The sequence below is a fragment of the Amphibalanus amphitrite genome, unplaced genomic scaffold (genome assembly GCF_019059575.1).
Source record: "Amphibalanus amphitrite isolate SeventyFive unplaced genomic scaffold, NRLGWU_Aamphi_draft 000933F_arrow, whole genome shotgun sequence".
In the NCBI taxonomy this organism is placed as follows: domain Eukaryota; kingdom Metazoa; phylum Arthropoda; class Thecostraca; order Balanomorpha; family Balanidae; genus Amphibalanus; species Amphibalanus amphitrite.
Window position 1 is genome coordinate 226,002 of NW_024882427.1, and position 22,326 is coordinate 248,327.

At 49.9% G+C, this 22,326-nt stretch overlaps 1 protein-coding gene across 1 annotated transcript in view; it reads left to right on the forward strand.

Annotated features, from left to right (window-relative positions):
• Window positions 1-22,326, forward strand: part of LOC122368239 (putative U5 small nuclear ribonucleoprotein 200 kDa helicase) — a gene marked incomplete at its 3' end in the record, with an annotated part of 61,050 nt that overhangs the window by 2,339 nt on the left and 36,385 nt on the right. Inside the window, exons 2-22 of the mRNA XM_043341975.1 lie at window positions 1,582-1,745; window positions 2,110-2,281; window positions 2,814-3,006; window positions 3,310-3,464; window positions 3,657-3,748; window positions 5,256-5,631; window positions 5,839-6,306; window positions 6,635-6,805; window positions 7,138-7,308; window positions 7,658-7,804; window positions 8,217-8,360; window positions 8,762-8,878; window positions 9,182-9,313; window positions 9,593-9,715; window positions 10,053-10,159; window positions 11,774-11,930; window positions 14,438-14,644; window positions 15,190-15,337; window positions 19,383-19,542; window positions 21,241-21,369; window positions 21,999-22,086. Of these exons, the coding sequence (XP_043197910.1) occupies window positions 1,582-1,745; window positions 2,110-2,281; window positions 2,814-3,006; window positions 3,310-3,464; window positions 3,657-3,748; window positions 5,256-5,631; window positions 5,839-6,306; window positions 6,635-6,805; window positions 7,138-7,308; window positions 7,658-7,804; window positions 8,217-8,360; window positions 8,762-8,878; window positions 9,182-9,313; window positions 9,593-9,715; window positions 10,053-10,159; window positions 11,774-11,930; window positions 14,438-14,644; window positions 15,190-15,337; window positions 19,383-19,542; window positions 21,241-21,369; window positions 21,999-22,086 (3,621 nt within the window). The remainder of the gene's footprint in view (window positions 1-1,581; window positions 1,746-2,109; window positions 2,282-2,813; window positions 3,007-3,309; window positions 3,465-3,656; window positions 3,749-5,255; window positions 5,632-5,838; window positions 6,307-6,634; window positions 6,806-7,137; window positions 7,309-7,657; window positions 7,805-8,216; window positions 8,361-8,761; window positions 8,879-9,181; window positions 9,314-9,592; window positions 9,716-10,052; window positions 10,160-11,773; window positions 11,931-14,437; window positions 14,645-15,189; window positions 15,338-19,382; window positions 19,543-21,240; window positions 21,370-21,998; window positions 22,087-22,326) is intronic.

Genomic DNA, 22,326 nt, shown 5'->3' on the forward strand with positions numbered 1-22,326 from the left:
CTCTGGGGCAACCTTTGCGCATTTTTTGCCGAAAAAAATTGATCGGGTCATGTCAGGTCACGGAGTTATGACGTCATAAGAGGTACAGCCTCCGGCCGACAGTTACCAAACGTGTGCGCCGAATCCCTAGGTTTTCTGCCGGTGATACCCACATTGTTTGATGGATCATGATGAAACTTCCCATGCATGTTGGGGCAAGCATTGGCTATCGTGTGGTGCAAGAAAATTGACCGGGTCAGGTCAGGTCACGGAGCTATGACGTCACAAGAGGAACAGCGTCCGGTACTATTTTTGAAAAGCGCCCGAACCACTATTTTGCTAATTCTTGTCACCTCAATGGGAATATGCAGCAATATTAACTTCTATAGGGAGCAAATGGACCTCCCAAATCCAAAAATACAATCAGATTTCAAAAATTAAAATTTTGATTTTTCGAATTTCTGCCGCCGACTGTGACCTTGCCGACTTCCGGCGCTCCCAACGCGCCATTTTTAGAGCTAGGGAAACGAAATACATACCAAACGATAGAGAATTGATCAAGGAACACGATAGTGAAGGTTTCAAGTCGATATCTCCCACCGTTTTGCCGCAATCGCCGCGGAAAGTTGAAAAAGTTTGATTTTTTCGGAAAATTTGACCTTTGACCGGTCATAAGTAGGTCAAATGTTGACCTAGGACCAAAAATATACAACCAATCGCGAGATCTCGTTGAGAGCAATCCGTTGGTTTTTTCCGCTAAGCTCTACGACCTTCCGTTTCGAAACGCCAGGGGGGGGGGTCGTAACAACCCCCCCCCCCTGGTCGTTCGTGTTATGAGAAATGGCCTGGTCGTGCGAGGGATAAAAGACAGCAAGAAAGAAGCTGAAGTGGAGTGACACTTTGTGAAAGGTCTTGTGGGTCTCTAGTTATCAATGAGGTTTAAGTCATGCATGCACCAATCAGATTGCTAAATTGTTGACCCTGGTTTCTGTGACAGGAATATCAAATGTAGGTAGGTAGGTATGTATTCAGACCCACTTGTTTCTTACCAATTTATTTGTCACATCTTAGAACAGGGCTGTGGGGTGCAGAGTCTGAGTGACCCTCAGTGACCTGACCTCTGTGACCTGACTTGGTATCAGTGACCTCAAATAGCAAATTATATGTCAGACAAACAACTCTCCATCGATGATTTTATGCCTCTTGCTCGATTGTACAACATATTTCTTAGAATACCTGTAAATGGTGAAAAATGCGACCTTTGACAGGTCAGGTCAAAAGTAACATTGCAGGTCAGCTGTGATGTCATCGGCTGGACCAAGGTCAATGAAATTGGGTCACGTGGTAGTCCCCGTTGGGGCTTTCGAACGCCGTTTGTATTTTGAAAATCGGCCGGTAACTTTCCGAGATATTAGGGACCCTCCCTACGGGCGGCAGGGTCCGCCGATGGTCCTACGGGGCACAGATTAAGCTTAGTTAGCTACTTTATTGATTCATTAATGAAGCAAAGTATCTTGTATCTTGTGAAAAAGTCATTCACAATCCTTAGTGTCGGGATGCACCATGAAATGAGCATACGATGAGCACATATCCACTCCACAGAACTCGAACCTCGTCCTCCAAACCGACCTCCGGCTGGTGGAGCGGCGAGGCAGAGATGAGGCCACTGGAGAGGTCGTCTCGCTGGTCGGAAAGCTGGAAGGCACCAGAATGGGAGACCGCGCCAAAAAGGACAAACCCAAGAAAACCGACGAGCGCAAAGTCAAGTAAGTCCGTTCATTCAGGAATACGATTTAAACCGCGATAAACGGAAACAAGTCGGACTCTGTATCCCCAAGGTTGGCCGCACCACCGCTAGATCGGGATCTCGGTTTGTGGATTGCAGTCTTAGTCAGTCATAAACAAGCATGGACCATGACACCCATACACCCATGGCGCGATGCTTATAGTTTTGCCGATTGCCTTGCATCTCTCGATTCACTTTCACCATAAGTTTGTTTTCTGCAGTGCAGCTAAAATCAACTGATATGAAGCCATATATAGACTCTTCAGCCCCGGCTTAACTCGAACGCTATTCATCTGTATGTTGTTTAGCTGCATTTGTAAGTTGCCGTCTTCCCCTGCGCCCAGGCGTCAGAAGCGTGATGAGGCGCAGCACGACTTTGCCAAGATGCGCGGCACGACGCTGCTCTCTGAGGGCGTCGAGGAGATGGTGGGCATCTACTACCGACCCAAGACGCAGGAGACGCGGCACACGTACGAGGTGCTGCTCAGCTTCATCCAGGAGGCCATCGGAGACCAGGTGCGGAGTCGGGGGCACGGGAGAGACCGTCAGAGGGCGAGATCGGGGCACGAGAGACCGTCAGAGGGCGAGATCGGGGCACGAGAGACTGTCGGAGGGCGAAATCGTGGCACTAGAGACTGTCGGAGGGCGAGGTCGGGGCACTAGAGACTGTCGGAGGGCGAGGTCGGGGCACGAGAGACTGACCGGGTGGAAGACCGGGATACCGGGCGCTGACCAGGTCCGAGATCGGGGCACGAGCACCTGACGACGTATGATGTGGGGAATTGAAGGTGTACGGGGCTCAGGGACGCACCTGGAGTGACAAGGTGAAGGTGCTGGCCTCTGCAGGCTGGCTTCCTTAGCAATGTTTGTCATAATCGCTGCTCGCAGCTAGCAGGTCCATGGGTATCGGGCCCGATTGTTCAGCTCTTTATGTTTATTAGGGCGTGTTTACTTAAAAATCCTGAAATTTTACTTAAAAAATATAGAGTGTTGTATTGTCGCGCTGATTTTCCTCTCCGTCTCACGCCTCTGTACCTCTTCCGGTCAGCCCCGTGACGTTCTGTGCGGCGCGGCCGATGAGGTGCTGACCGTGCTGAAGAACGACCGCATGAAGGACAAGGAGCGCAAGAAGGAGACGGAGGGCCTTCTCGGACCGCTTGCCGAGGAACGCTTCGCCCTGCTGGTCAACCTCGGCAAAAAGATCACCGACTTCGGCGCCGAGGTCAAGGCCAACACGGCAGGTGAGGACTGGCTAACGGACATGTCGGCGATGGACCTTTGGAGGGAGAGAGTCCAGTACAACAGTTGGCTGACCGTAGTGTTCTAATAAATGGATGTTTGTGCCGTGGGTAGTAATAATCCGGTATCGCATGAACGATGGTCAACTCATAAATATTTGCAAGCTATTTGATAGCCGCATTGGAAACAGCTCTGCCTACCAAATCTTTTGCCTACTTTACCAAGATATTTTCTGACAGTCGATTAGTTACTAGTGAGTACATGGCTATAAATATCTTTTACCATCCTGTTTGTTCCACGTGCAGTGGACCAGCTGGACGACACGTACGGCGTGAACGTGCAGTTTGAGGAGTCGGAGGACGAGGGCGACAACGAGGACGTGTACGGCGAGGTGCGAGAGGACGACGACGATGATGAGGGCGAGGAGTCCAAGGCCAACAACGCCATCTCGGCCGCCAATGTGAGTCGTGAACAGAATAGGCCCCCCGGACACTCGTCACATACACGGTTATAGTTGCGGGAACTCGACGCTTGAGCTTCTTGTTAACGTACATTTTTGGAAGATGTACAATATTGGTCAATCCACGTTAGGGGATGCAACAAAGGCTAAGCTGCGGTGTGCGTTTTAATCACTGGCTGCTTTTTATTTCAGCTTCAAGGAGGCGACGAATCGCTGATGAAGAAGGAGAAGGCTCTTCACCCGCAGGACATCGACGCCCATTGGCTGCAGCGGCAGCTCTCAAAGTACGTGGGACTGATAAATTACAGTGCACCATTCCGGCCGTTGGTCATGATTCTCACCGGTCGAGATGAAACTGGCGCTGCTATTTAGCGCCCAAGAAAAGAAGTCTGATTTACGCTTATAGGCTCCTGGCTGTTGTTTCAATATCTAGATGGTTGCCTTATTTATTTACTTTTTTATGAAACGCAGAGTCAATAAAAATGGTAAAATTGACCTTATGCTCATAATATCAGATAAATTAATTGAAAAAAGGTCCAGAATATATTTTCGAACTTGGTTCTTCTTCGGTGGAATCAAAAATGGCGAGAGAGCGGCAATTACAATAAAATTCAAACTGTTAAAAACACACATCAATTCACTATGCATCTTCCTACATACAAAATTTCAGCGAAGCCTACATCACATCCATATAATTATATAGTTCAGACTTTACCAGTTACAAGATCAAGCTTATCAAGGATTTTGTCATCATCCATATTAGCACATGCAGAATCAATGTGACACGAGTATCAAAGCACAGTATCATCATTACAGTCAGTAGCTATCACATTAGTAGATAACAGGTACTGATCACGTCTCAAGATCATCGTCATTATCACAAACACAATCGAACATGAACGAGTGCCCATCTCACACTGGGCGAGTACCGGCGCATAGGTACTGCTCACATCACAAGATCATATAGCCAATATCATAAGAGAATATAGGAACCGGTGTACAAGTACATATACTTGTACTTGTACACCGGTTCCTATATTCTCTTATGATATTGGCTATATGATCTTGTGATGTGAGCAGTACCTATGCGGCGGTACTCGCCCACAGTGAGATGGGCACTCGTTCATGTTCGATTGTGTTTGTGATAATGACGATGATCTTGAGACGTGATCAGTACCTGTTATCTACTAATGTGATAGCTACTGACTGTAATGATGATACTGTGCTTTGATACTCGTGTCACATTGATTCTGCATGTGCTAATATGGATGATGACAAAATCCTTGATAAGCTTGATCTTGTAACTGGTAAAGTCTGAACTATATAATTATATGGATGTGATGTAGGCTTCGCTGAAATTTTGTATGTAGGAAGATGCATAGTGAATTGATGTGTGTTTTTAACAGTTTGAATTTTATTGTAATTGCCGCTCTCTCGCCATTTTTGATTCCACCGAAGAAGAACCAAGTTCGAAAATATATTCTGGACCTTTTTTCAATTAATTTATCTGATATTATGAGCATAAGGTCAATTTTACCATTTTTATTGATTACAATCATGCTCAAAGAAACGTTGTACCATATAAAACGCAGAGTCGTTCTTTATGTCGTTTATGTGTTGTGGTTAGGGATACCACTTATTCTATTGTTAAGCAATGGCTCAAGTTCATCACTTATCATTCAAAAGACCAACACCTGAGAACCGGCTTCTTGATGGCTGGTCATTTATATAGTACTAACCCCGAGCGTGGACCTCCCGCTGACCTCCTGCCGTTCTCTCTCCGCGCCGCAGGTACTACACGGACCCGTTCGTATCCCAGGCCAAGTCGCGCGAGGTGGTCGAGGTCCTCCAGTCGGCCGAGGACGACCGAGAGGCCGAGAACAAGCTCGTCATCCTGCTCGGCTACGACGCCTTCGACTTCATCCGCACACTGAAAAAGCACCGCCAGATGATCCTGCACTGCACGCTGCTGGCGTCGGCCCAGTCGGACCAGGAGCGCTCCGAGCTGCGGCAGAAGATGGAGGCGGACCCGCAGCTGAGGAAGATCCTCCGCCTGCTGGAGAACGCCGTCAGAGAGGAGCTGGAGGAGGAGGAGCGGGTGGCGGCCGGTGCCGAGCGCCGACCCGCCCAGCTCGAAGCCATGGAAGTGGACGGAGAGGGCGGACAGGTGAGCCGGGCGAACGGGAGGGGTGGCGGTGGCGCTAGGATCGACACATCGGCCGTTATCGGAATATCGTGGTATGCTAGACTGAGGCATAAGTTTTGACAATGAATGTAATGAAAAACCAGGAACTATGATTATCAAATATTCATCTCAGCCGAAAAGTCGAGATGTAACGGTGTCGTGTAACCCCGACCCTTTTCTGGCCGGCAGGTGTCTGGTGCGCGCGAGACGCTGGACCTGGACGACCTGGTGTTCTCTAGCGGCAGCCACTTCATGTCCAACAAGAAGTGCCACCTACCCGACGGATCGTTCCGCAAACAGCGCAAGGGCTACGAGGAGGTGCACGTGCCGGCGCTGAAGCCGAAGCCGTTCGAGCCGAACGAGCAGCTGGTGCCCATCCGGGACATCCCCAAGTACTCTCAGCCGGCGTTTGATGGCTTCAAGTCGCTGAACCGGATCCAGAGCCGGCTGTACCAGGCGGCGCTGCACTCAGACGAGAACCTGCTGCTCTGCGCGCCCACCGGCGCAGGAAAGACGAACGTGGCGCTGCTCACCATGATGCGCGAAATCGGCAAACACATCAATGAGGACGGCACCATCCGCGCCGACCAGTTCAAGATCATCTACGTGGCGCCCATGCGCTCACTCGTACAGGAGATGGTCGGCAACTTTAGCAAGGTGAGGAGTTGGGACTGCAGTTGGCGTCGACGGAAAGGGTATGTGCAACAAAAGCAGACTCCGCTTTCGATTTGTGACATTGGCATAATACCGCGTTCATCACTACCGACTTTCCATGGTCTTCCGACATTTTTTTTTTTTTTTGTACAAATACATTGGTATGTGCTTGTCATTTGTAACGCTCTGACGATGGATGATTGAGTGATATCCAATAAGATGGCTTACGTGTGGCTACCTAGCTCCCCTGTCGTGTTGCCCTTGCACTGTCTATCGTAGCGCCCCCGGTCGGTGGTGCTAACTGCTAACCGTTCTCCCGCCCCGTCCGCAGCGTCTGTCGGCATACAACATCACGGTGTCGGAGCTGACGGGCGACCACCAGCTGTCCCGAGACCAGATCGTCAGCACCCAGATCATTGTCTGTACGCCGGAGAAGTGGGACATCATCACCAGGAAGGGCGGCGAGCGCACGTTCACGCAGCTCGTCCGCCTCATGATCTTCGTGAGTTGACGTGAAGCTCGCAGGCCATGCAGTGTGGGGGATGGGGGGAGGGTAATAATGAGCTATTAGAGTTTGCAGCTATTTGTGCTGGGTTTGGAATTTGCATCACTCATTCTTACCGTCGTTCCAATACAACTTGATAATCGTTTTGTCATGAAAAAAAAAAAACTGAGAAGTAGTGCTTGTTAACGACTTGTCGCTGATGCCTTCTCTCTAGCCCATGCCCTGTCACATTGTTTCTCAATCTTGTTTTCCCTGTGAAAAAGTCAATTCGCAAGATTATTCGCCGGTCGCCCGCCAGTTCTCATCTCACCCCTGTCCCTCTGCTTCAGGACGAGATCCACCTGCTGCACGACGAGCGGGGCCCGGTACTGGAGGCGCTGGTGGCGCGCACCATTCGTAACATGGAGCTCACACAGGAGCAGGTGCGCCTGGTCGGCCTGTCGGCCACGCTGCCCAACTACCACGACGTGGCCATGTTCCTGAGAGTCAAACCGGACACGGTGAGAAACGGGGGGAGGGGGAGGAGAGAGGAGCTGGGAATGGGATTAATATGTGTGGATGGGAGCTGTTTTGATTGTGGGCTGCTGAACTGCAGCTAATATGGATCTATGCTTGCCTTGAGCTGGACAGTGCGGTTGTAAAGTGGGTGCTATGATCAGTTTTTTTTTTAAACATCATTTCCTTTTTTGTTATCGCTTTCGTATAGCACATCGAATGTGACCGGTAACGATTTCTGTCAAACATTTTACTCGTATGCATCGCCGCCTGCTTTTTCAGGCACGGTCTTCTGTCGTATGTGGTGATGGCTGAGACGATTGCCCTCACCATCTTTCTCCCTATCTTTTTCAGGGTCTGTTTTATTTCGACAACTCGTTCCGCCCGGTTCCGCTGGAGCAGCAATACATCGGCGTCACTGAGAAGAAGGCCATCAAACGCTTCCAGGTCATGAACGAAATCGTCTACGAAAAGGTCATCGAGCACGCGGGAAAGAACCAGGTCAGGAGATGGAACTTTGCGGGATTGAGTGTGGGTTCGCCCGCTACTTTGCTTGATTGAAAACACTCAGGCTGGTGGACATTTAATTTTGGACGGAAATTTTTTGTTCCTATTCATGGCAGATTCTTGGCGCCGTCTGCTCTGATGAAAATATTTTTCCCTAAGCTGACTTTTTGTCAACATGAGGCATAGATAACATGAATCATGTTATATATACATAAGGATTATGGTGTCATCTTTTTCAAGTTACATTATGATGTTCCAGCGCTGTTGACGAATAAGCTATTTCACCGTTTTATACTGTTTCGGCCCGCTTATTCATGCTGGCCCCGTTTTCGACACGAGCTGACATCCACTCTCGCTTACGCCACTGATCTCCCTTTCTGCCGGCTGGTGCACCCGTCTCCCCCAGGTGCTCATCTTCGTACACTCGCGCAAGGAGACTGGCAAGACGGCGCGGGCTGTGCGTGACATGTGCCTGGAGAAGGACACGCTCGGTCAGTTCCTGCGCGAGGGATCCGCGTCCACGGAGGTGCTGCGAACTGAGGCAGAACAGGTGAGAAGGGCGGACAGCTGAGGGACGGGTAGGCGGGACCGGTGGGAACGCCGGGTAGCCCGAAGGAGGACAGTAGCGGAATCGTTGGACTGATCGATGACGGTCAGTGCGGGGTTACCAGGGCACGAGTGAGGGACTGACGTACCCAGCTACAGCTGCTGCTGAATTGTGTCATTTTTCCTACGGATAATACAAAGGACTTATTACAGGAGGTAGGTAGGTAACACCAACTGCTGGCTGGTTTTACTTGGAAGTTAGCATTACAGTTACGGAATTATTTTTACAGCTAAAGAGATGGGTCCTTAAATATCTGCATTCAGTAGGTTTTCCTGTCCATGCCATCTTGTAACTTTACCGAGTCCGGTAGCCTTTTCTCACATTCCGTTTCTGTCGTTTTCCAGGTGAAGAACCTGGAGCTGAAGGACCTGCTGCCGTACGGCTTTGCGATCCACCACGCCGGCATGACGCGCGTGGACAGGACGCTGGTCGAGGATCTGTTCGCCGATCGGCATATCCAGGTGAGATCCGGCATATCCAGGTGAGATCTGACATATCCGAACACGTCAGTGACTCATCGTCAGACTCGGCGACTCATGGAACTTTTGGGGAACCTTTGGTCTATGATGGATGGTGAATTTGTGTCTCCTCTTCCAGTGCTAGTAATAATAGCGCCTGCTGTCAGCGAATGCCTTGTTTACTACTATATCTGAGTCCGTAGTTTTCACGAGACACCGTGCTCATGTCATTGATGCCGTTCAGCACTGCTTCCACAATCCATCCTGAACAGTGCTCCCTGTGACGCTATGTTCTGCTGCCTCCAGGTTCTGGTGTCGACGGCCACGCTGGCCTGGGGTGTGAACCTGCCGGCGCACACGGTCATCATCAAGGGCACCCAGGTGTACAACCCAGAGAAGGGCCGATGGACAGAGCTGGGCGCCCTCGACGTGCTTCAGGTGAGTTACAGTGTAGGTGGCAACTGTTACTGGGATGTAGCTCTGGAGTGACGGGGCAAAGTGGCTGGCTAGGAGCCGCTGGATGTGTTCCAGGTAGTGTGTGCCACAAACATTGCTAAAAACTCACCTACTGATAAACCAACTAATCTGATATTTATATTGTAGCTCAAGATCTGCTTATGCCTGCCAATTATCTACCCCAATACCTATCATTTCGTGATATTCTCCACCACAACCCGCGCCACTCTCCGTGTCTGACCGTGCGCCTCCGTTGGACAGATGCTGGGTCGCGCCGGTCGACCGCAGTACGACACCAAGGGCGAGGGCATTCTGATCACCAACCACTCGGAGCTGCAGTACTACTTGTCACTGCTCAACCAGCAGCTGCCCGTCGAGTCGCAGGTCGGTAGTGGGCGCTGTGGTGGTGTGATAGCTGGCGGCAGACCTGCAGGGGACGGGCCTGCGCCTGAGAATATATGAAACCAGTTCAGTCAAAGAATGTGTCGTGGCGTAGATAAAGTGAGGTTCTTGCCGTATCTTTTACATAGAACTAAGAAAATATCACGATAGGCTGGAAAACTTCGGTAGTTTACTTCATTGATAGGTGATTTAGATAAAAGTACGTCGTATTTGATAAGTTTGCTAAATATGTCACTAGAAGCTGTAACTGCCTGCTTCCCTTCTGCAATGTGACTTGGCGGTGGTGCGCCGACTCACAGCTTCGTTCGTTTGCCGCCAGATGGTAGCACGGCTATCTGACACGCTGAACGCCGAGGTTGTGCTGGGCACGGTGAAAAACGTCCGCGACGCTGTCAACTGGCTCGGATACACATACCTCTACGTACGGTACGTGCCACAAGGGAAGGAATGGAATGGGACAATGAACGTCGGCAACTCTGTAAATGCCATCTAGCACGGCTGGCCTGACAATGGGTATCCACTTCGTGATGTTTTAAAAACGCGTGTTGATTTCTTTAGCAGGCTGTTGTTTTCCATTTCGGCGGTAGTTAAGGTGCTTTGAAAGTCAGCCGGCGGAGATAAATCGTCCGCTTTATTCCTCCCCGGTGATATGCTGACAGAATGAAACATTTCTATTGAATTTGTTGGAAGAAAAGCTTTTATTGGACAGCTGGAACGTGAGCTCAGCAGTCACTCAGCGCATTGTGCTCAGTGGCGTGTGGCCGCTTTTATCTGCGAGTTGAAATCCTCATCCCATATCCTGCTGCACTTCGCCGAAACGGCCGGCGCTTAGCGGCGCTTATTAAGCACTCGAGATGAATAGCCAGTGGTGATTGGACGTCTAAACCTCGCGAGATGCCGACTGTGCCGTTGTAACTGACAATTCAGAGACGCTGGCACTGCCATGGCTGCCTATGTGAGGCACGTTTGTGTGAATGTGACTGTGTGGCCTTCCTGGTAACTCGTTGCTGTGTCTCGGCTTGTTGTCTATGTAGTTAGTCTGGACAATTTGTGTGCAGTGTAGTTGGCTGAACACATTCGTATTGATGTTCGGTCGGCGAGCCGCGACTGCCGTAACGTCAAATGAGACTGCTGTCTATTGCTTGCGCCTGGTAGCTCCCGACTGAGGACTGCTCGAGGTATTTCTGTATATTTTGTTGGGTTGTTTCACGATATCCATTGTCTGTGCTGGCAGTCTTTGTTCCAGTTCCAGAAATGGGCGCCTTACATCTTTGCGCAGTAATGTATCTAATTATTTGGATTCTGTGATATTTTATGCTCCTTTAGGTACTGGTTATTGCTGTCGCTGACACAAACAATGCCGGTAATAGTATGTCGCCAACTGACCTCTTTGTACCGCCGTCCGTCCCTCCTGACAAATAACTATTATCCGGTCTGCCGTATCTCAGGATACTTCGTTCGCCATGATTGCTATACCGCTGTCCGTCAGATCCTATCCCGACTGCCTCGTATCTCTTGTCCCTCGCGATTCTCTGCTCGCAGGACTGTAACGCCATTTTGCCCCGTTGGGCTTTCCCTAGTTCCTGCCCCTCAGGATAGGGAATGTGCGACACTATATGGCGCTTTATCTGTTCCTCCTAGTCCTGACTCTATCTCTGGTCCCCTTAGTATTCAGTTCACCAGTGTTATACATGTACTCCGTCTGTCTGTCCCTCCTGGCCCCATGTTCTGTCGCTCCTGACACTATTTCTGGTTCCTCAGGATGCTCTGTTCACGGAGTCACTCTGCACGCGGCTATCTGTTCCTCCTGGCTAGATCTTTGGTCACCTCAGGATGCTTTGCTCCCGGCGCTCTTTTCGTCACTCCCGAGTGTCACTGTTTTCTGTGCTCTCAGGATGTTAATATCGCCGGTGTTATGTGATGCTTATCATGTGTACCTGCCTCTCCTGACTCTTATCTCTGTTTCCCTTCAAAATGCTCCGCTCGCCGGCACGATACGTTGTCTGTCTGTCTCTCCTGACCTCTCTGTTTTCCCCTCAGAATGCTCCGCTCGCCGGCACTGTACGGTGTCAGCCACGACATGGTGGAGGCGGACCCGCTGCTGGAGGGCCGTCGGGCCGACCTTGTGCACACCGCCGCCCTGGCACTCGACAAGTCGGGGCTGGTCAAATACGAGCGCAAGACCGGGCTGCTGCAGGTATGGCTGGCGGCTGGCACAGCCAGGGGTAGCCAGTAACAGTTGGTAGCATTAGGCCAAATGGGCGCTCAAAAACTACTACCCCATAGGGTTTGCATGTTAAATCGACCTTTTTCAAGCGAGCCCCACACGTAAGCTAAAAGATAAACTGCCAATATTATTGTGGGGAAAGGTAGCCTAAAGCTTCCTCTACAACCTTTTTATCTAGCGTTTTTCGATGCGGAGGCCATCACAGGTCCAAAAAGCATTGGGCGCTGCCCGAGGTACCAACAGCCCCTCCATGAGGGCACTAGTTCCTGCGCATGCGCACATTGCCTCAACCCTGTACTAGCGTAAGTTATCGATACTGCTCACGGACTCGATCAGCCAATGAGCGTCCCCGATTACATAAATAGATGTCGCTAGCATCGCGTAAATCCTGCTTGCGAACACATTTAAAGAATGGAACAGCTGCGCCATTTCCGCCTTCCATAGATTCCTTCCATTTTAGTATCAACTATAGGCTTTTCAACTAACTTTATCCTAAGTTTTAAACTATGGTTAGTATGTTATTTCTGGTTCATATAATTTAAAAATAACTGCTTTATGAATTTGGCTTTACTCGTCAGGATGGAATACTCTATTTATTCCATATTCAAAAAATATATCACCTTCCATGTAACTCATCCAGGTAAAATGGGCGCTTTCCGCGTCGTTGGTGTACCCGTTGTTCTATATACCCTGGGCACAGCGGGGGTTAGCGGGTAGCACGGCGGGAGTTAGCGGCTAGCACGGCGGGAGTTAGCGGCTAGCACGGCGGGAGTTGTCCAACTAGCGGTGCAGAGTGCAAGATAGATAGTCGCATTGGGGTGACGACTGTTCGATGAAAACATTTTTTGCCTGATGGAATTGGGGGCTAATTAGTTTCTTTTTCTCCGGGGAAGTTTGGGGCTTGCTTTCGTCTACCGTATAAGCTCCTGTCAACTGCTGCTTGTTTATAACTTTTTACGTTTATGTTAACTTTAGCTTTTTTCCCATGACCGTTGAATAACCTCGTGACTTATAGCAATTAAGAATATGCCGATCACTCGGAAGCGTAGGCTCTGATTAGTGAACAGAGGAGTACTTCAGCCAACCTCCCACTTTCCCGGCTGAACCCCATCTGTTGCGTTATTTAACTCGCGCCGGGGCTCTGCGTCTGTGTGAGGCGCGCCGATGCCTGCCAAATCTCGGCACATTTCATGCCATCTCTGTTGATCGAACCCAGTCGTCGAGTTGGCAGCCGCCCTAACTTCTGCATATCTCAGCGGCTATTGGGGCTTCGCGGCCCATCTCGGCCGTATGCATTCGATATGATGGTTCGTCGGGCGGCAAGCCGTCAGCCGCGGCACTCGGGAGCGCCCGTCTGCGTCGGAGGGTGCTGGATGACGGCTGAGGGCGTCCCCCGCCCCGTGCGGCCGATGTCGCCCCCGCAGCGGCCGATCCAGCCACCAGGGATGGCGCGTTTGATGGGGTCATGCCGGCCGGGCGCCGACAATCATGATGAAAAATACGAGCTGGCCCGTGCGCTCTGGCATTCATGAATGTCATCAGGGACAGCGGCGCTGACCGTTCCCCTGAGCGGTCGACGCCGGCCGGCTGGGGCCGACTGGGCCGCCGCGGACCCACGCGCCGCCAGCGGACCGCCCCCGGCGCGCGGGGTACACCGCGACACGTGGGCTAATAACGTCCAGGCGACCGTACTCGCTTCTACGACCCCCACTGGTCAATAATTGACGGGGTGCTCGTCTAACCCGCGTGCGTGAATGTCGCCGAAAGGCTGTAAACCAGGATCCCGGCGGCGCGAAGCTTAGATAAGCGACCTTTGCCTCCAGGCGTGGGAGCCGCGGTGCAAAACGCTCGCCCGTCTGACGTTAGTTCGGGTCACTGCAATGACGTCATCGTGTAGGCCAGTGAATGCGATCGCTGGCAGCCATTGACGTTCGCGGATTTTGATAGGAGAACCTTATTGCTTCTGAACTGAAAGTGGATACTCTGTGAGTGCGGCAAAACTGCAACTTATTGAGGAAGGCACCTGGCACATATCTCGATGCAGGATATTGCCACCTAAGTGGTCTTGCGTCATGTATCGAATGTTCATTAGTCCTTTGTTATTGCAGTGACGCAAACCTTTTCCAAGAAATAATATCCTCCTTCTGGATATACGAATCCAGTTTCTGGAACTCCCAGTACACCATCAACTTGTATGCATTTATGCAAATGTGTAATGCCTGCATTATGCGGGTCTCCGGCAGGACTCACCACTCTCTCGCCCTCTATCGCTTCGGGTGCAGTATCGACTCTCTCTCTCTCTCTCTCTCTCGCTCTCTCTCTTTCTCTCTCTCTCTCTCTCTCTCTCTCTCTCTCTCTCTCTCTCTCTCTCTCTCTCTCTCTCTCTCTCGCTCTCTCTCTCTCTCTTTCTCTCTCTTTCTCTCTTTCTCTCTCTCACTCTCACTCTCACTCTCACTCACTCTCCGTTTCGCCGACAGGTGACTGAGCTGGGTCGGATCGCCAGCCATTTCTACCTGACGCACCAGACGGTACAAACCTACAACCAGCTGCTGAAGCCCACGCTCTCCGAGATCGAGCTGTTCCGCGTGTTCTCCCTCTCGGGAGAGTTCCGCAACGTTGGCGTCCGAGAGGAGGAGAAGCTGGAGCTCTCCAAACTGATGGAGCGTGTGCCCGTGCCCATCAAGGTGCGGTAGGGGACGGGCAGACCTGGGACTGGATGTGTGTAGAGCTGTATGGGTGTTTGATCCAACCGACTGCGGTGGTACGCATAAGAGAACATGTCTGTTAGAACATGTCTCGCAAATATGCTGACCCTTGAACCCAGTCTGCTTCCGATGTTCCTCTGATCCATTATCTCAATGACCTTTAATAGCCCTTTGTTCTACCTCTATTTCCTGACAACGGTTTCCTGACATCTGAATCCCACATGTGACCTCCCACTGCTGGCACTGACCGCTAATTGCTGATCCTCAGCGCCCAACCCATGACCCCTGGCATTCTGCCCCAACATCTTACTCTGACTCCTGACTTCTGAACCTCGACCCTCTACTGCTGACTTCTTGCCTTCTAAACCCTTAACCCCTGACGCATAACCCTTAACCCCCAACTGTCAGCCCCTGATCCTTAGCCTCCATGACCTTAACCTCCCGATCCCTGACCGCTGACCGCTGACCAGCTGACCCGCCGCTGACCCTCTGACCTCTGACACTTCCCCCTGATCACCGGACAGGAGTCGATCGAGGAGCCGAGCGCCAAGATCAACATCCTGCTGCAGGCCTACATCTCGCAGCTGAAACTGGACGGCTTCGCGCTGATGGCCGACATGGTGTTCGTGACGCAGTCGGCCGGCCGGCTGATGCGAGCCATCTACGAGATCGGTTAGTGTGACCAACATTACTTAACTACTCAGTGTGACCTCCCTAGACTGTCCTGGGCCCTTCCGCACTCCTCCTTCGTCTATGTGTAGAGAGCAGCGGATGGCGACCAACCGCAGCGCTCTAGCTCTCTTCTGTCGCAATATTGTCGACAGCATTGGCTCAGGTTTACGAAGAAGAATGTTTGCTTAGCAAGATTACTGAGGGGAAGACTCGCCTGTATTGCAATAGATATTGTAACCTTGGTACCGGAATGACGCAATGAGACCTTGATCAGTATACTGGGACAATAGTGCTGGAAGTTGTCGTGAGGCGAGGACGTAAGTGTTGTTTTTCGGGGCAAAGTTCTAAACTTCCGCTAATTGTGTAGGAGTTCTATGTTGTTGACCACCCTTTGCGCGGACAGCACTTTACGTCCGCGATGACAGGCACCGGCACACACAATATTGAGGCCGAGACCGCCCGAACGAACGCGGTCGTAAGCCGGGAGATGAGAATTCGTCGCAGATCAAGGAGACGGGAAAGAAGAAAAGCCTTTGCGACTATTGGAAAAACACATTTGACGGTTTTGTTTTGTTTGCACCTCAGCTACACATGTTTGCCGATCGTACTGCCTATTCCCGCTGCGACCAAAGGCCGAGTCTGCGAGTTTGTCCGCGAGGGGTTCAGAGACGAAATTCGCTTCTGCTTCCGTCTGCTGTCGAGGAGTGGTGGAGACGTCTCTGTCGGTAGCTCCCTTCGCTCGTATGTGACTCTCCTTCTGATAATTTGCCTCGGGTCTGACTGAGCGGCTTTGGAGTGCGCCTTTGAAGATTCTGACTAATTGCACCTACTGTTAACGCCAAACGCCTTGAGACCCTAATTTTTCGCGATTATTTTTAAATGCGTGGAATAATTTCAACCATATTTAGGAAATAGCGGTTTCAAGACCTGCCGAAACTTTTTCTTCAATTACATTTTGTTGTCACTTAAATATTTGTGGCACTTGTCATTGACTCGTAATGTTAACTGTTTTTCCATCCTGGATAGAGGCTTTCATACGTCATATGACATTAGGCTCCGCCCACGACTGCAGCATTGACCCGTGCCCATCAGCGACCTCTGTACAAACGACACCCCTGCCATCTGTAAAGGGCTATGAATTTCGCTGACGTTTCACGTGCTATGAATCAATTGCAGCAGACGGTCTAGTAAATGTTAGGCTCTTGTTGACTCTTGTAGGTATATGGGACCAAGAGGACCATCAATCCTCAATCTTCTACTCACACATGCTTCGAACAAACGTTAACGATTCCTAACAAATACGATTTTCGATGTAGGATATCTGTTTGGTGATCTGTTTGGTGAAATACGAGCGAGCCTTATGATGTGAAACGAAGGCAATTAGCTAATTATTGCGCTGGTCGATGGGTGCATAGCGATGTACAAATCAGGAGCTACTTGATGACATCCGACATCCCATTATCGCATTATCTGCAACGCCATAGGCTTTAAATGCGGGTGAATATTTCCTAACCTTATGTCAGTTATATGCCATCTGCCCGTCATTTGCAGCTTATAAATAATAAAACAAATATCAGCGAACATATCAGCATTGTACAAGCAATGCGCATTGAGCATTTATGGCTCCTCAGTCATCAAGTCGCTCTTTGGGCAATGTCAGACAAGACGTTACGCACAACTCCGCCGGCTATCGGCACCGCTCGACCGTCCCCGCTCCCCGCCACAGCGCGAGTGACCGCGCGCCGGCCCGAAACCGCCGCAGGCCAAGACCACAGAGGCGGGGCTTAGCAGTGACGTCATAACGTATCACAGACTGACTGGTGATAGCCTCTACACACCGGGTGAAAATCTTGCTCGAAATTTAACATTACGAGTCAATGAGAAGTGCCTGAAATGTTGAAATGGCGACAAAATATCTAAATCGTAAAAGTTTCGGCAGGTCTTTGCGACAAAATATATAAATTGTAAAAGTTTCGGCAGGTCTTGAAACGGCTATGTCCTGAGCTTGGTTGAAATTCTTCCATGCATTTAAAAATAATCGCGAAAAATTAGGGTCTCAAGAGGTCTGGCGTTAACAGTAGTTGCTTTAATGGCCTGTGGTCTAATTTATTGATTAGAACTCATCCATGTCATCGCCCATTTACTGATGAAATCAATCCGGCATCATTTAATTAGCTTTGTCAATCTTTGTCCATCAAAGCGGGCAATTGCGCGGAACTGGTTAGACAATGGATGCTTCAGAGTCGAGCCATGACGAGTTCTGATCATCAGCTAATCTCCTAAGTAATATTATGCAGTGCTGAGTCAGCTAAGTCGAAATTAAAAGAAAACTTTGAACACTGTTAATCATTTACATTGTTTAGGTTCAATGAGTAGAGACTATGACATTAAACCTTTCGATGCCCCAGACAGAAGTGCTATCAGTTGTGTTTTGTTGACTTTTGCAGCCTTTTTGAACGATCATTTTTCCTCATCATATTTTGCGATTAACGAATAAGGATACATGCGTGCTTTCTCTGAAGTTCCTTGTCTATTCTTGCTCTTTGTTAAGTGTAAGTGCGAGTAAACGGGATGTAAGTTTGTTAAATTTGGATATTTTCTGACGTTGCTATATTTATGCGTAGGTTTCCGAGACGTAAACTGAAAGAGCCTCGCAGTCTGTTTCCGTAAGCAAGCAAAGCTCACGTTTTTTCTCGATCCGGTCCCAGTTCTGCTGTGCTCGTAGACGGGGCATTTCTCGCTCATTGATAAAGGCTGCCGACGGTCTCAGCTGTTTGCCGAATGGTGATGGGCGAGTTAAAGTGCAACATCCTAGCATACTGCATAAATCAACAGCCTGGAGAGAGTCTGAGGGACCAAAAGTTTACCAGCTTTTCACAGCAAGTTGCCCTTCAACACCTGACGCCGCGTCAACTTTAAACGAATAAGAGCAGCTACGAAACAATAAGAAAGAAGTTTTGCCTTTCTCCAGGGAGGCTGCGAGCCTAATCCAACTAGATGCCTCTCAAAATTGGTTTCAGTGGCGCGGTATATGTCAATTTTGCTTCGCATCCTTCCCCTTTGAGTGGCTGTACGTGGTACTTTCTGAGAAAACATACGAGTGTTTGGCTCGTCCCCGCCGGCACAACAAAGACATATCCGGTTGATGTTTCTCTGTTAGGGATGCTTTTTATGTGAGGCAATATCACATAGTGGAAAAAAATGTTCAACAGACTTAGTGTAATAAAAGCTTTTCACATGTATACTTGAATGGGTAACGAGATGGATGACGTAAATATTTGCAATATCCTGGTAACGGAAACAAGATATCGGCTCCCAGAGCATATTTCCATCCCTACTTCTTATCACAAGGTATTTCACATATTTCTACATTCTTACCAGGGCTGGTCGATGTCTTACAACAATCCTATTATAAGTTGTCATCTCAGTAGTTTTTCCACTTACGCGGTCACATCTGAACTTGTCTTCCCCAAAACCCTACTGTTTTATTAACCACCACGAATGCACCGCGGATCATCAATCAATTTAAAAGTAAATATTCTTTACATTGTTTCGGCCATGGTTCGTGTATTCCGATGACCGGAAAGCAATAACCCGCGAGCTGCCATTTGTCGGACTCGTACCATAGCTCAGGATATGGCTGGTAACTGGCGTCTTACGTGGCCAAACGGCCGCCATGCCTTTCGGCAGCCGACGTGTGACGGCGGCTCAAGCGGCCTCATATGTCTGTGATTGGACCATTCGGCCCGTTCACCCGACAATGCCTTACGTCAATTGTGCATTTATGAAGTGCTAAATCCAGAAAACACATATGATGAATACTTGGCTGTGCCGGTCGCAAATTGTTGCCAGCAGCTGCTGATATATGTATGCGTTTATGTTTAATAAGTGCGTTGAATGTGATCTGAGCTGGCTGACCAGCGACGTAATGCTGCGTGGACCTCGTCTATCATACCATTTAAGAAAGTGCCGCCGCTAATCACAACTGACAGATGTCTCACTGACTTTGTGCGCTGATATGTATGCGTTTCTGTGTGCCCGACAGTGCTGAGCCGCGGCTGGGCGCAGCTTGCCGAAAAGTCGCTCAGCCTCTGCAAGATGGCCGACAAGCGCATGTGGCAGTCCATGTCGCCGCTGCGACAGTTCAAAAAGATCCCTGACGAGGTGGTCAGGAAGATCGAGAAGAAGAGCTTCCCGTTCGAGAGGTGAGGAGTGCTTAGCCGGCGGGTTGGGCGCTGGAAGGGACTATCACGGCGGGGTGAAGGGCAGGATGGGCTATTGATACCCCTATTGATACCCCTATGGGGCTATTGAGGGGCTATTGACGGTGGAGTGAGGCACAGGAGGGAGCTATTGTTACGCCCACGACGGTGCAGGGACCCCTTGCTGCGGGGCAGCGGCTGTCGAGATGCCCTCGAAGGACGGGAGCTACAGTGACCTACGGTGGGGCTGGCGCACCACCGTTATGGGAGCCACCTCGCCCTGTTCAGTTGTTTTCATTGAACTTCATTGAAGTTATGCTATGGTCTGGTTTTGTATGAGTGGCAGACGACGCAGGCTGCACTATTTACGCAGGCATAGCAGTGTGGTTCAATGGTTTCTAAAAGTGGAAATGTTTTCTTGTTAGAGTCAGACAAGCTTTTGGTGCTTTTAATCCAGTTTTATTCAGCTGCACGGCTAACTTATGCTGTCGAAAGGCATACAAGTCATTCATCTTTTGCAAACTGCTGTGTTTTCAGCTTTTCTTTAGACCTGTTTTGACGTTGGATGTAATTACTATTTTATCAAAGATGTAGACTCGAACGGAATATTACCAATGTTATCATAGATGTAGACTCGAACGGAATATTACCAGTCCTATACGGGAAAACCCGGGAGCTGTGCCGATTGCTCCCATCATCGCGTCTGTCCCTGTGATGTGATGAGTCGGTCGGTCGACTGCCGGGTGCAGTGGCGCGCGGCGCGTTTGATTTGGCGTCCGCCGCCCGGCCGCGCCGCCACACAGCACTGATTGAAGCGCCGCGCTCCGACCGCGGCCGGTCTCTGACGGGCCCTCCGCGCCGGCGACGGCGGCCGCGGCGCCCAACAACTTCAATCAGGGCGCGGCGGAAGCCGAGGGCAGCGGGAGGTTTTCACGGGCCGCCGCAACCAATCAGACTGTTCGCCTCGAACGAGCCGGGCAATTCTTTTGAAAGCGGCGGAATGGGCTCCCGTTTTTGTCTACCAATGCTCAGATGTGCTGCTGTAGTCGGTATATGAAGTGTCCGGGAACACATTTAAAGGCAAATGCTATATTTAAAGGTGCCGGCGTTCGCTTTGTAGATATATTTGATTCCCTTTTTTTGGCCTCGCTGCACTGGCTACACGGCGAACATTCTACGTTTTTCTTGCTTTGTTTTTATTGTTCTTCGCTTTTATTATTATTTTCTTATTTATTTCTAGCTAAGTTTAGAAACCGGAGGTACTGAACACACGGCCTACTCGAAGTCTATTATTCTTCAAGCACTCGTCTTTCTATTGATGTGTTGGATAAAAAGAACAATAGTCAGAACTGGAAATAATGTATAGGTATGTTGCCAACGCATGGAGCACATTAAGTAAGCAATGCGGACCTGGCGATAATGAATAAACTACCCGCTGAGATTTTTCATGTCTTGTCTATCGTAAAATACATCACATTAATAGCATAGCTGAAAGGGGATTTTATCGAACAATGGAAAAGTGAAGAGATCGTAGTGCGTAAAGTTCTCGTTGAGAGCCAAGGACCAACACTTCTCCGCCTTAGAGTAACTGAATGCCATCGTTGTCCTCATCAGCGAGACCTCGACCCTCTCTTTCGTTACACTTGTCCCATCACGACCGAGACCTCCCTCTCACCGTGTTAACCCGTCGTCTGTCCCCAGGCTGTACGACCTGGGACCCAGTGAGATCGGTGAGCTGATCAGGGCGCCCAAGATGGGCAAGCTGATCCACAAGTATGTGCATCAGTTCCCGAAGCTGGAACTGTCCACTCACATTCAGCCCATCACCAGGTGAGTCGAGCGCGGCATCTTACGGAAGGCGGGTAACTGAGCAGGATGTGGGACGGACGGTAGGAAACAGCGCCTGAAAATTATCGCCAACCTTATGTAACGGTTCGGTATAAACAGGACACAGCTGGAAGTATCACATTCCTTTTTTGGGTGTAGTTGCCAAGCCATGTTGTGGTTTGATGTGTACTGGATTTACAAAAGCATAATATGATATTCAGCGATAATTGATATCTGCTCAGTTTACGGATCATAATCCGATGATCACGCGATGACGTTTTGTACCCGAGTCACCGAGTGGTTTACTGCAGTAGTTGAAATTGCTCTTTCCACCCAGCATTCTCTTTGCTTGCATACCTGCAACCATGTTTCCAGCCCCATGTGTTTTCTCCATCCAGACTTTTCTCTTTTCATTGTTTACTCTTTTTCGCACCGCTGCGCTCAGCCGGCCGATGCAGCTTCCGCCATCGAACTGGGACGTTGGGCGGAAATGGTGCCTCTCTCTGTAAATGGACTGTGTGCAATCGGCGGACGGGTGGTTCGCAGAAACGTCGGCTCGTTTCTGCGGTGCCGCCGCCGCTGTCGGTTAATTGGCCGCCATCTTGGAGTGACCGTTTTTTTGTCGGCCACAGACAAACGCTGAAGGTGGAGCTGACCATCACGCCCGACTTTCAATGGGATGAAAAGGTGCACGGCCGCGCCGAAGCCTTCTGGATTCAGGTACGGCGGCGTGTGTTATATGTAGGAGGTGGGTGCCGCCAGGGAAATAGGGTTCACTCCGCGTGCAAAGACGGGCGACTATGCGATATTTGTGTTCACTACTCAATGCTCATGGTTTCTAGACAAACGGGTTTGTTATTGGATAACCATTTGTCGTGAGGAAGATTATGGCGTTTGAAAATATTTTAGAATTCAACTTTACTTATTACGTATGGTGCATAGGATATTTATCTCAGGTTT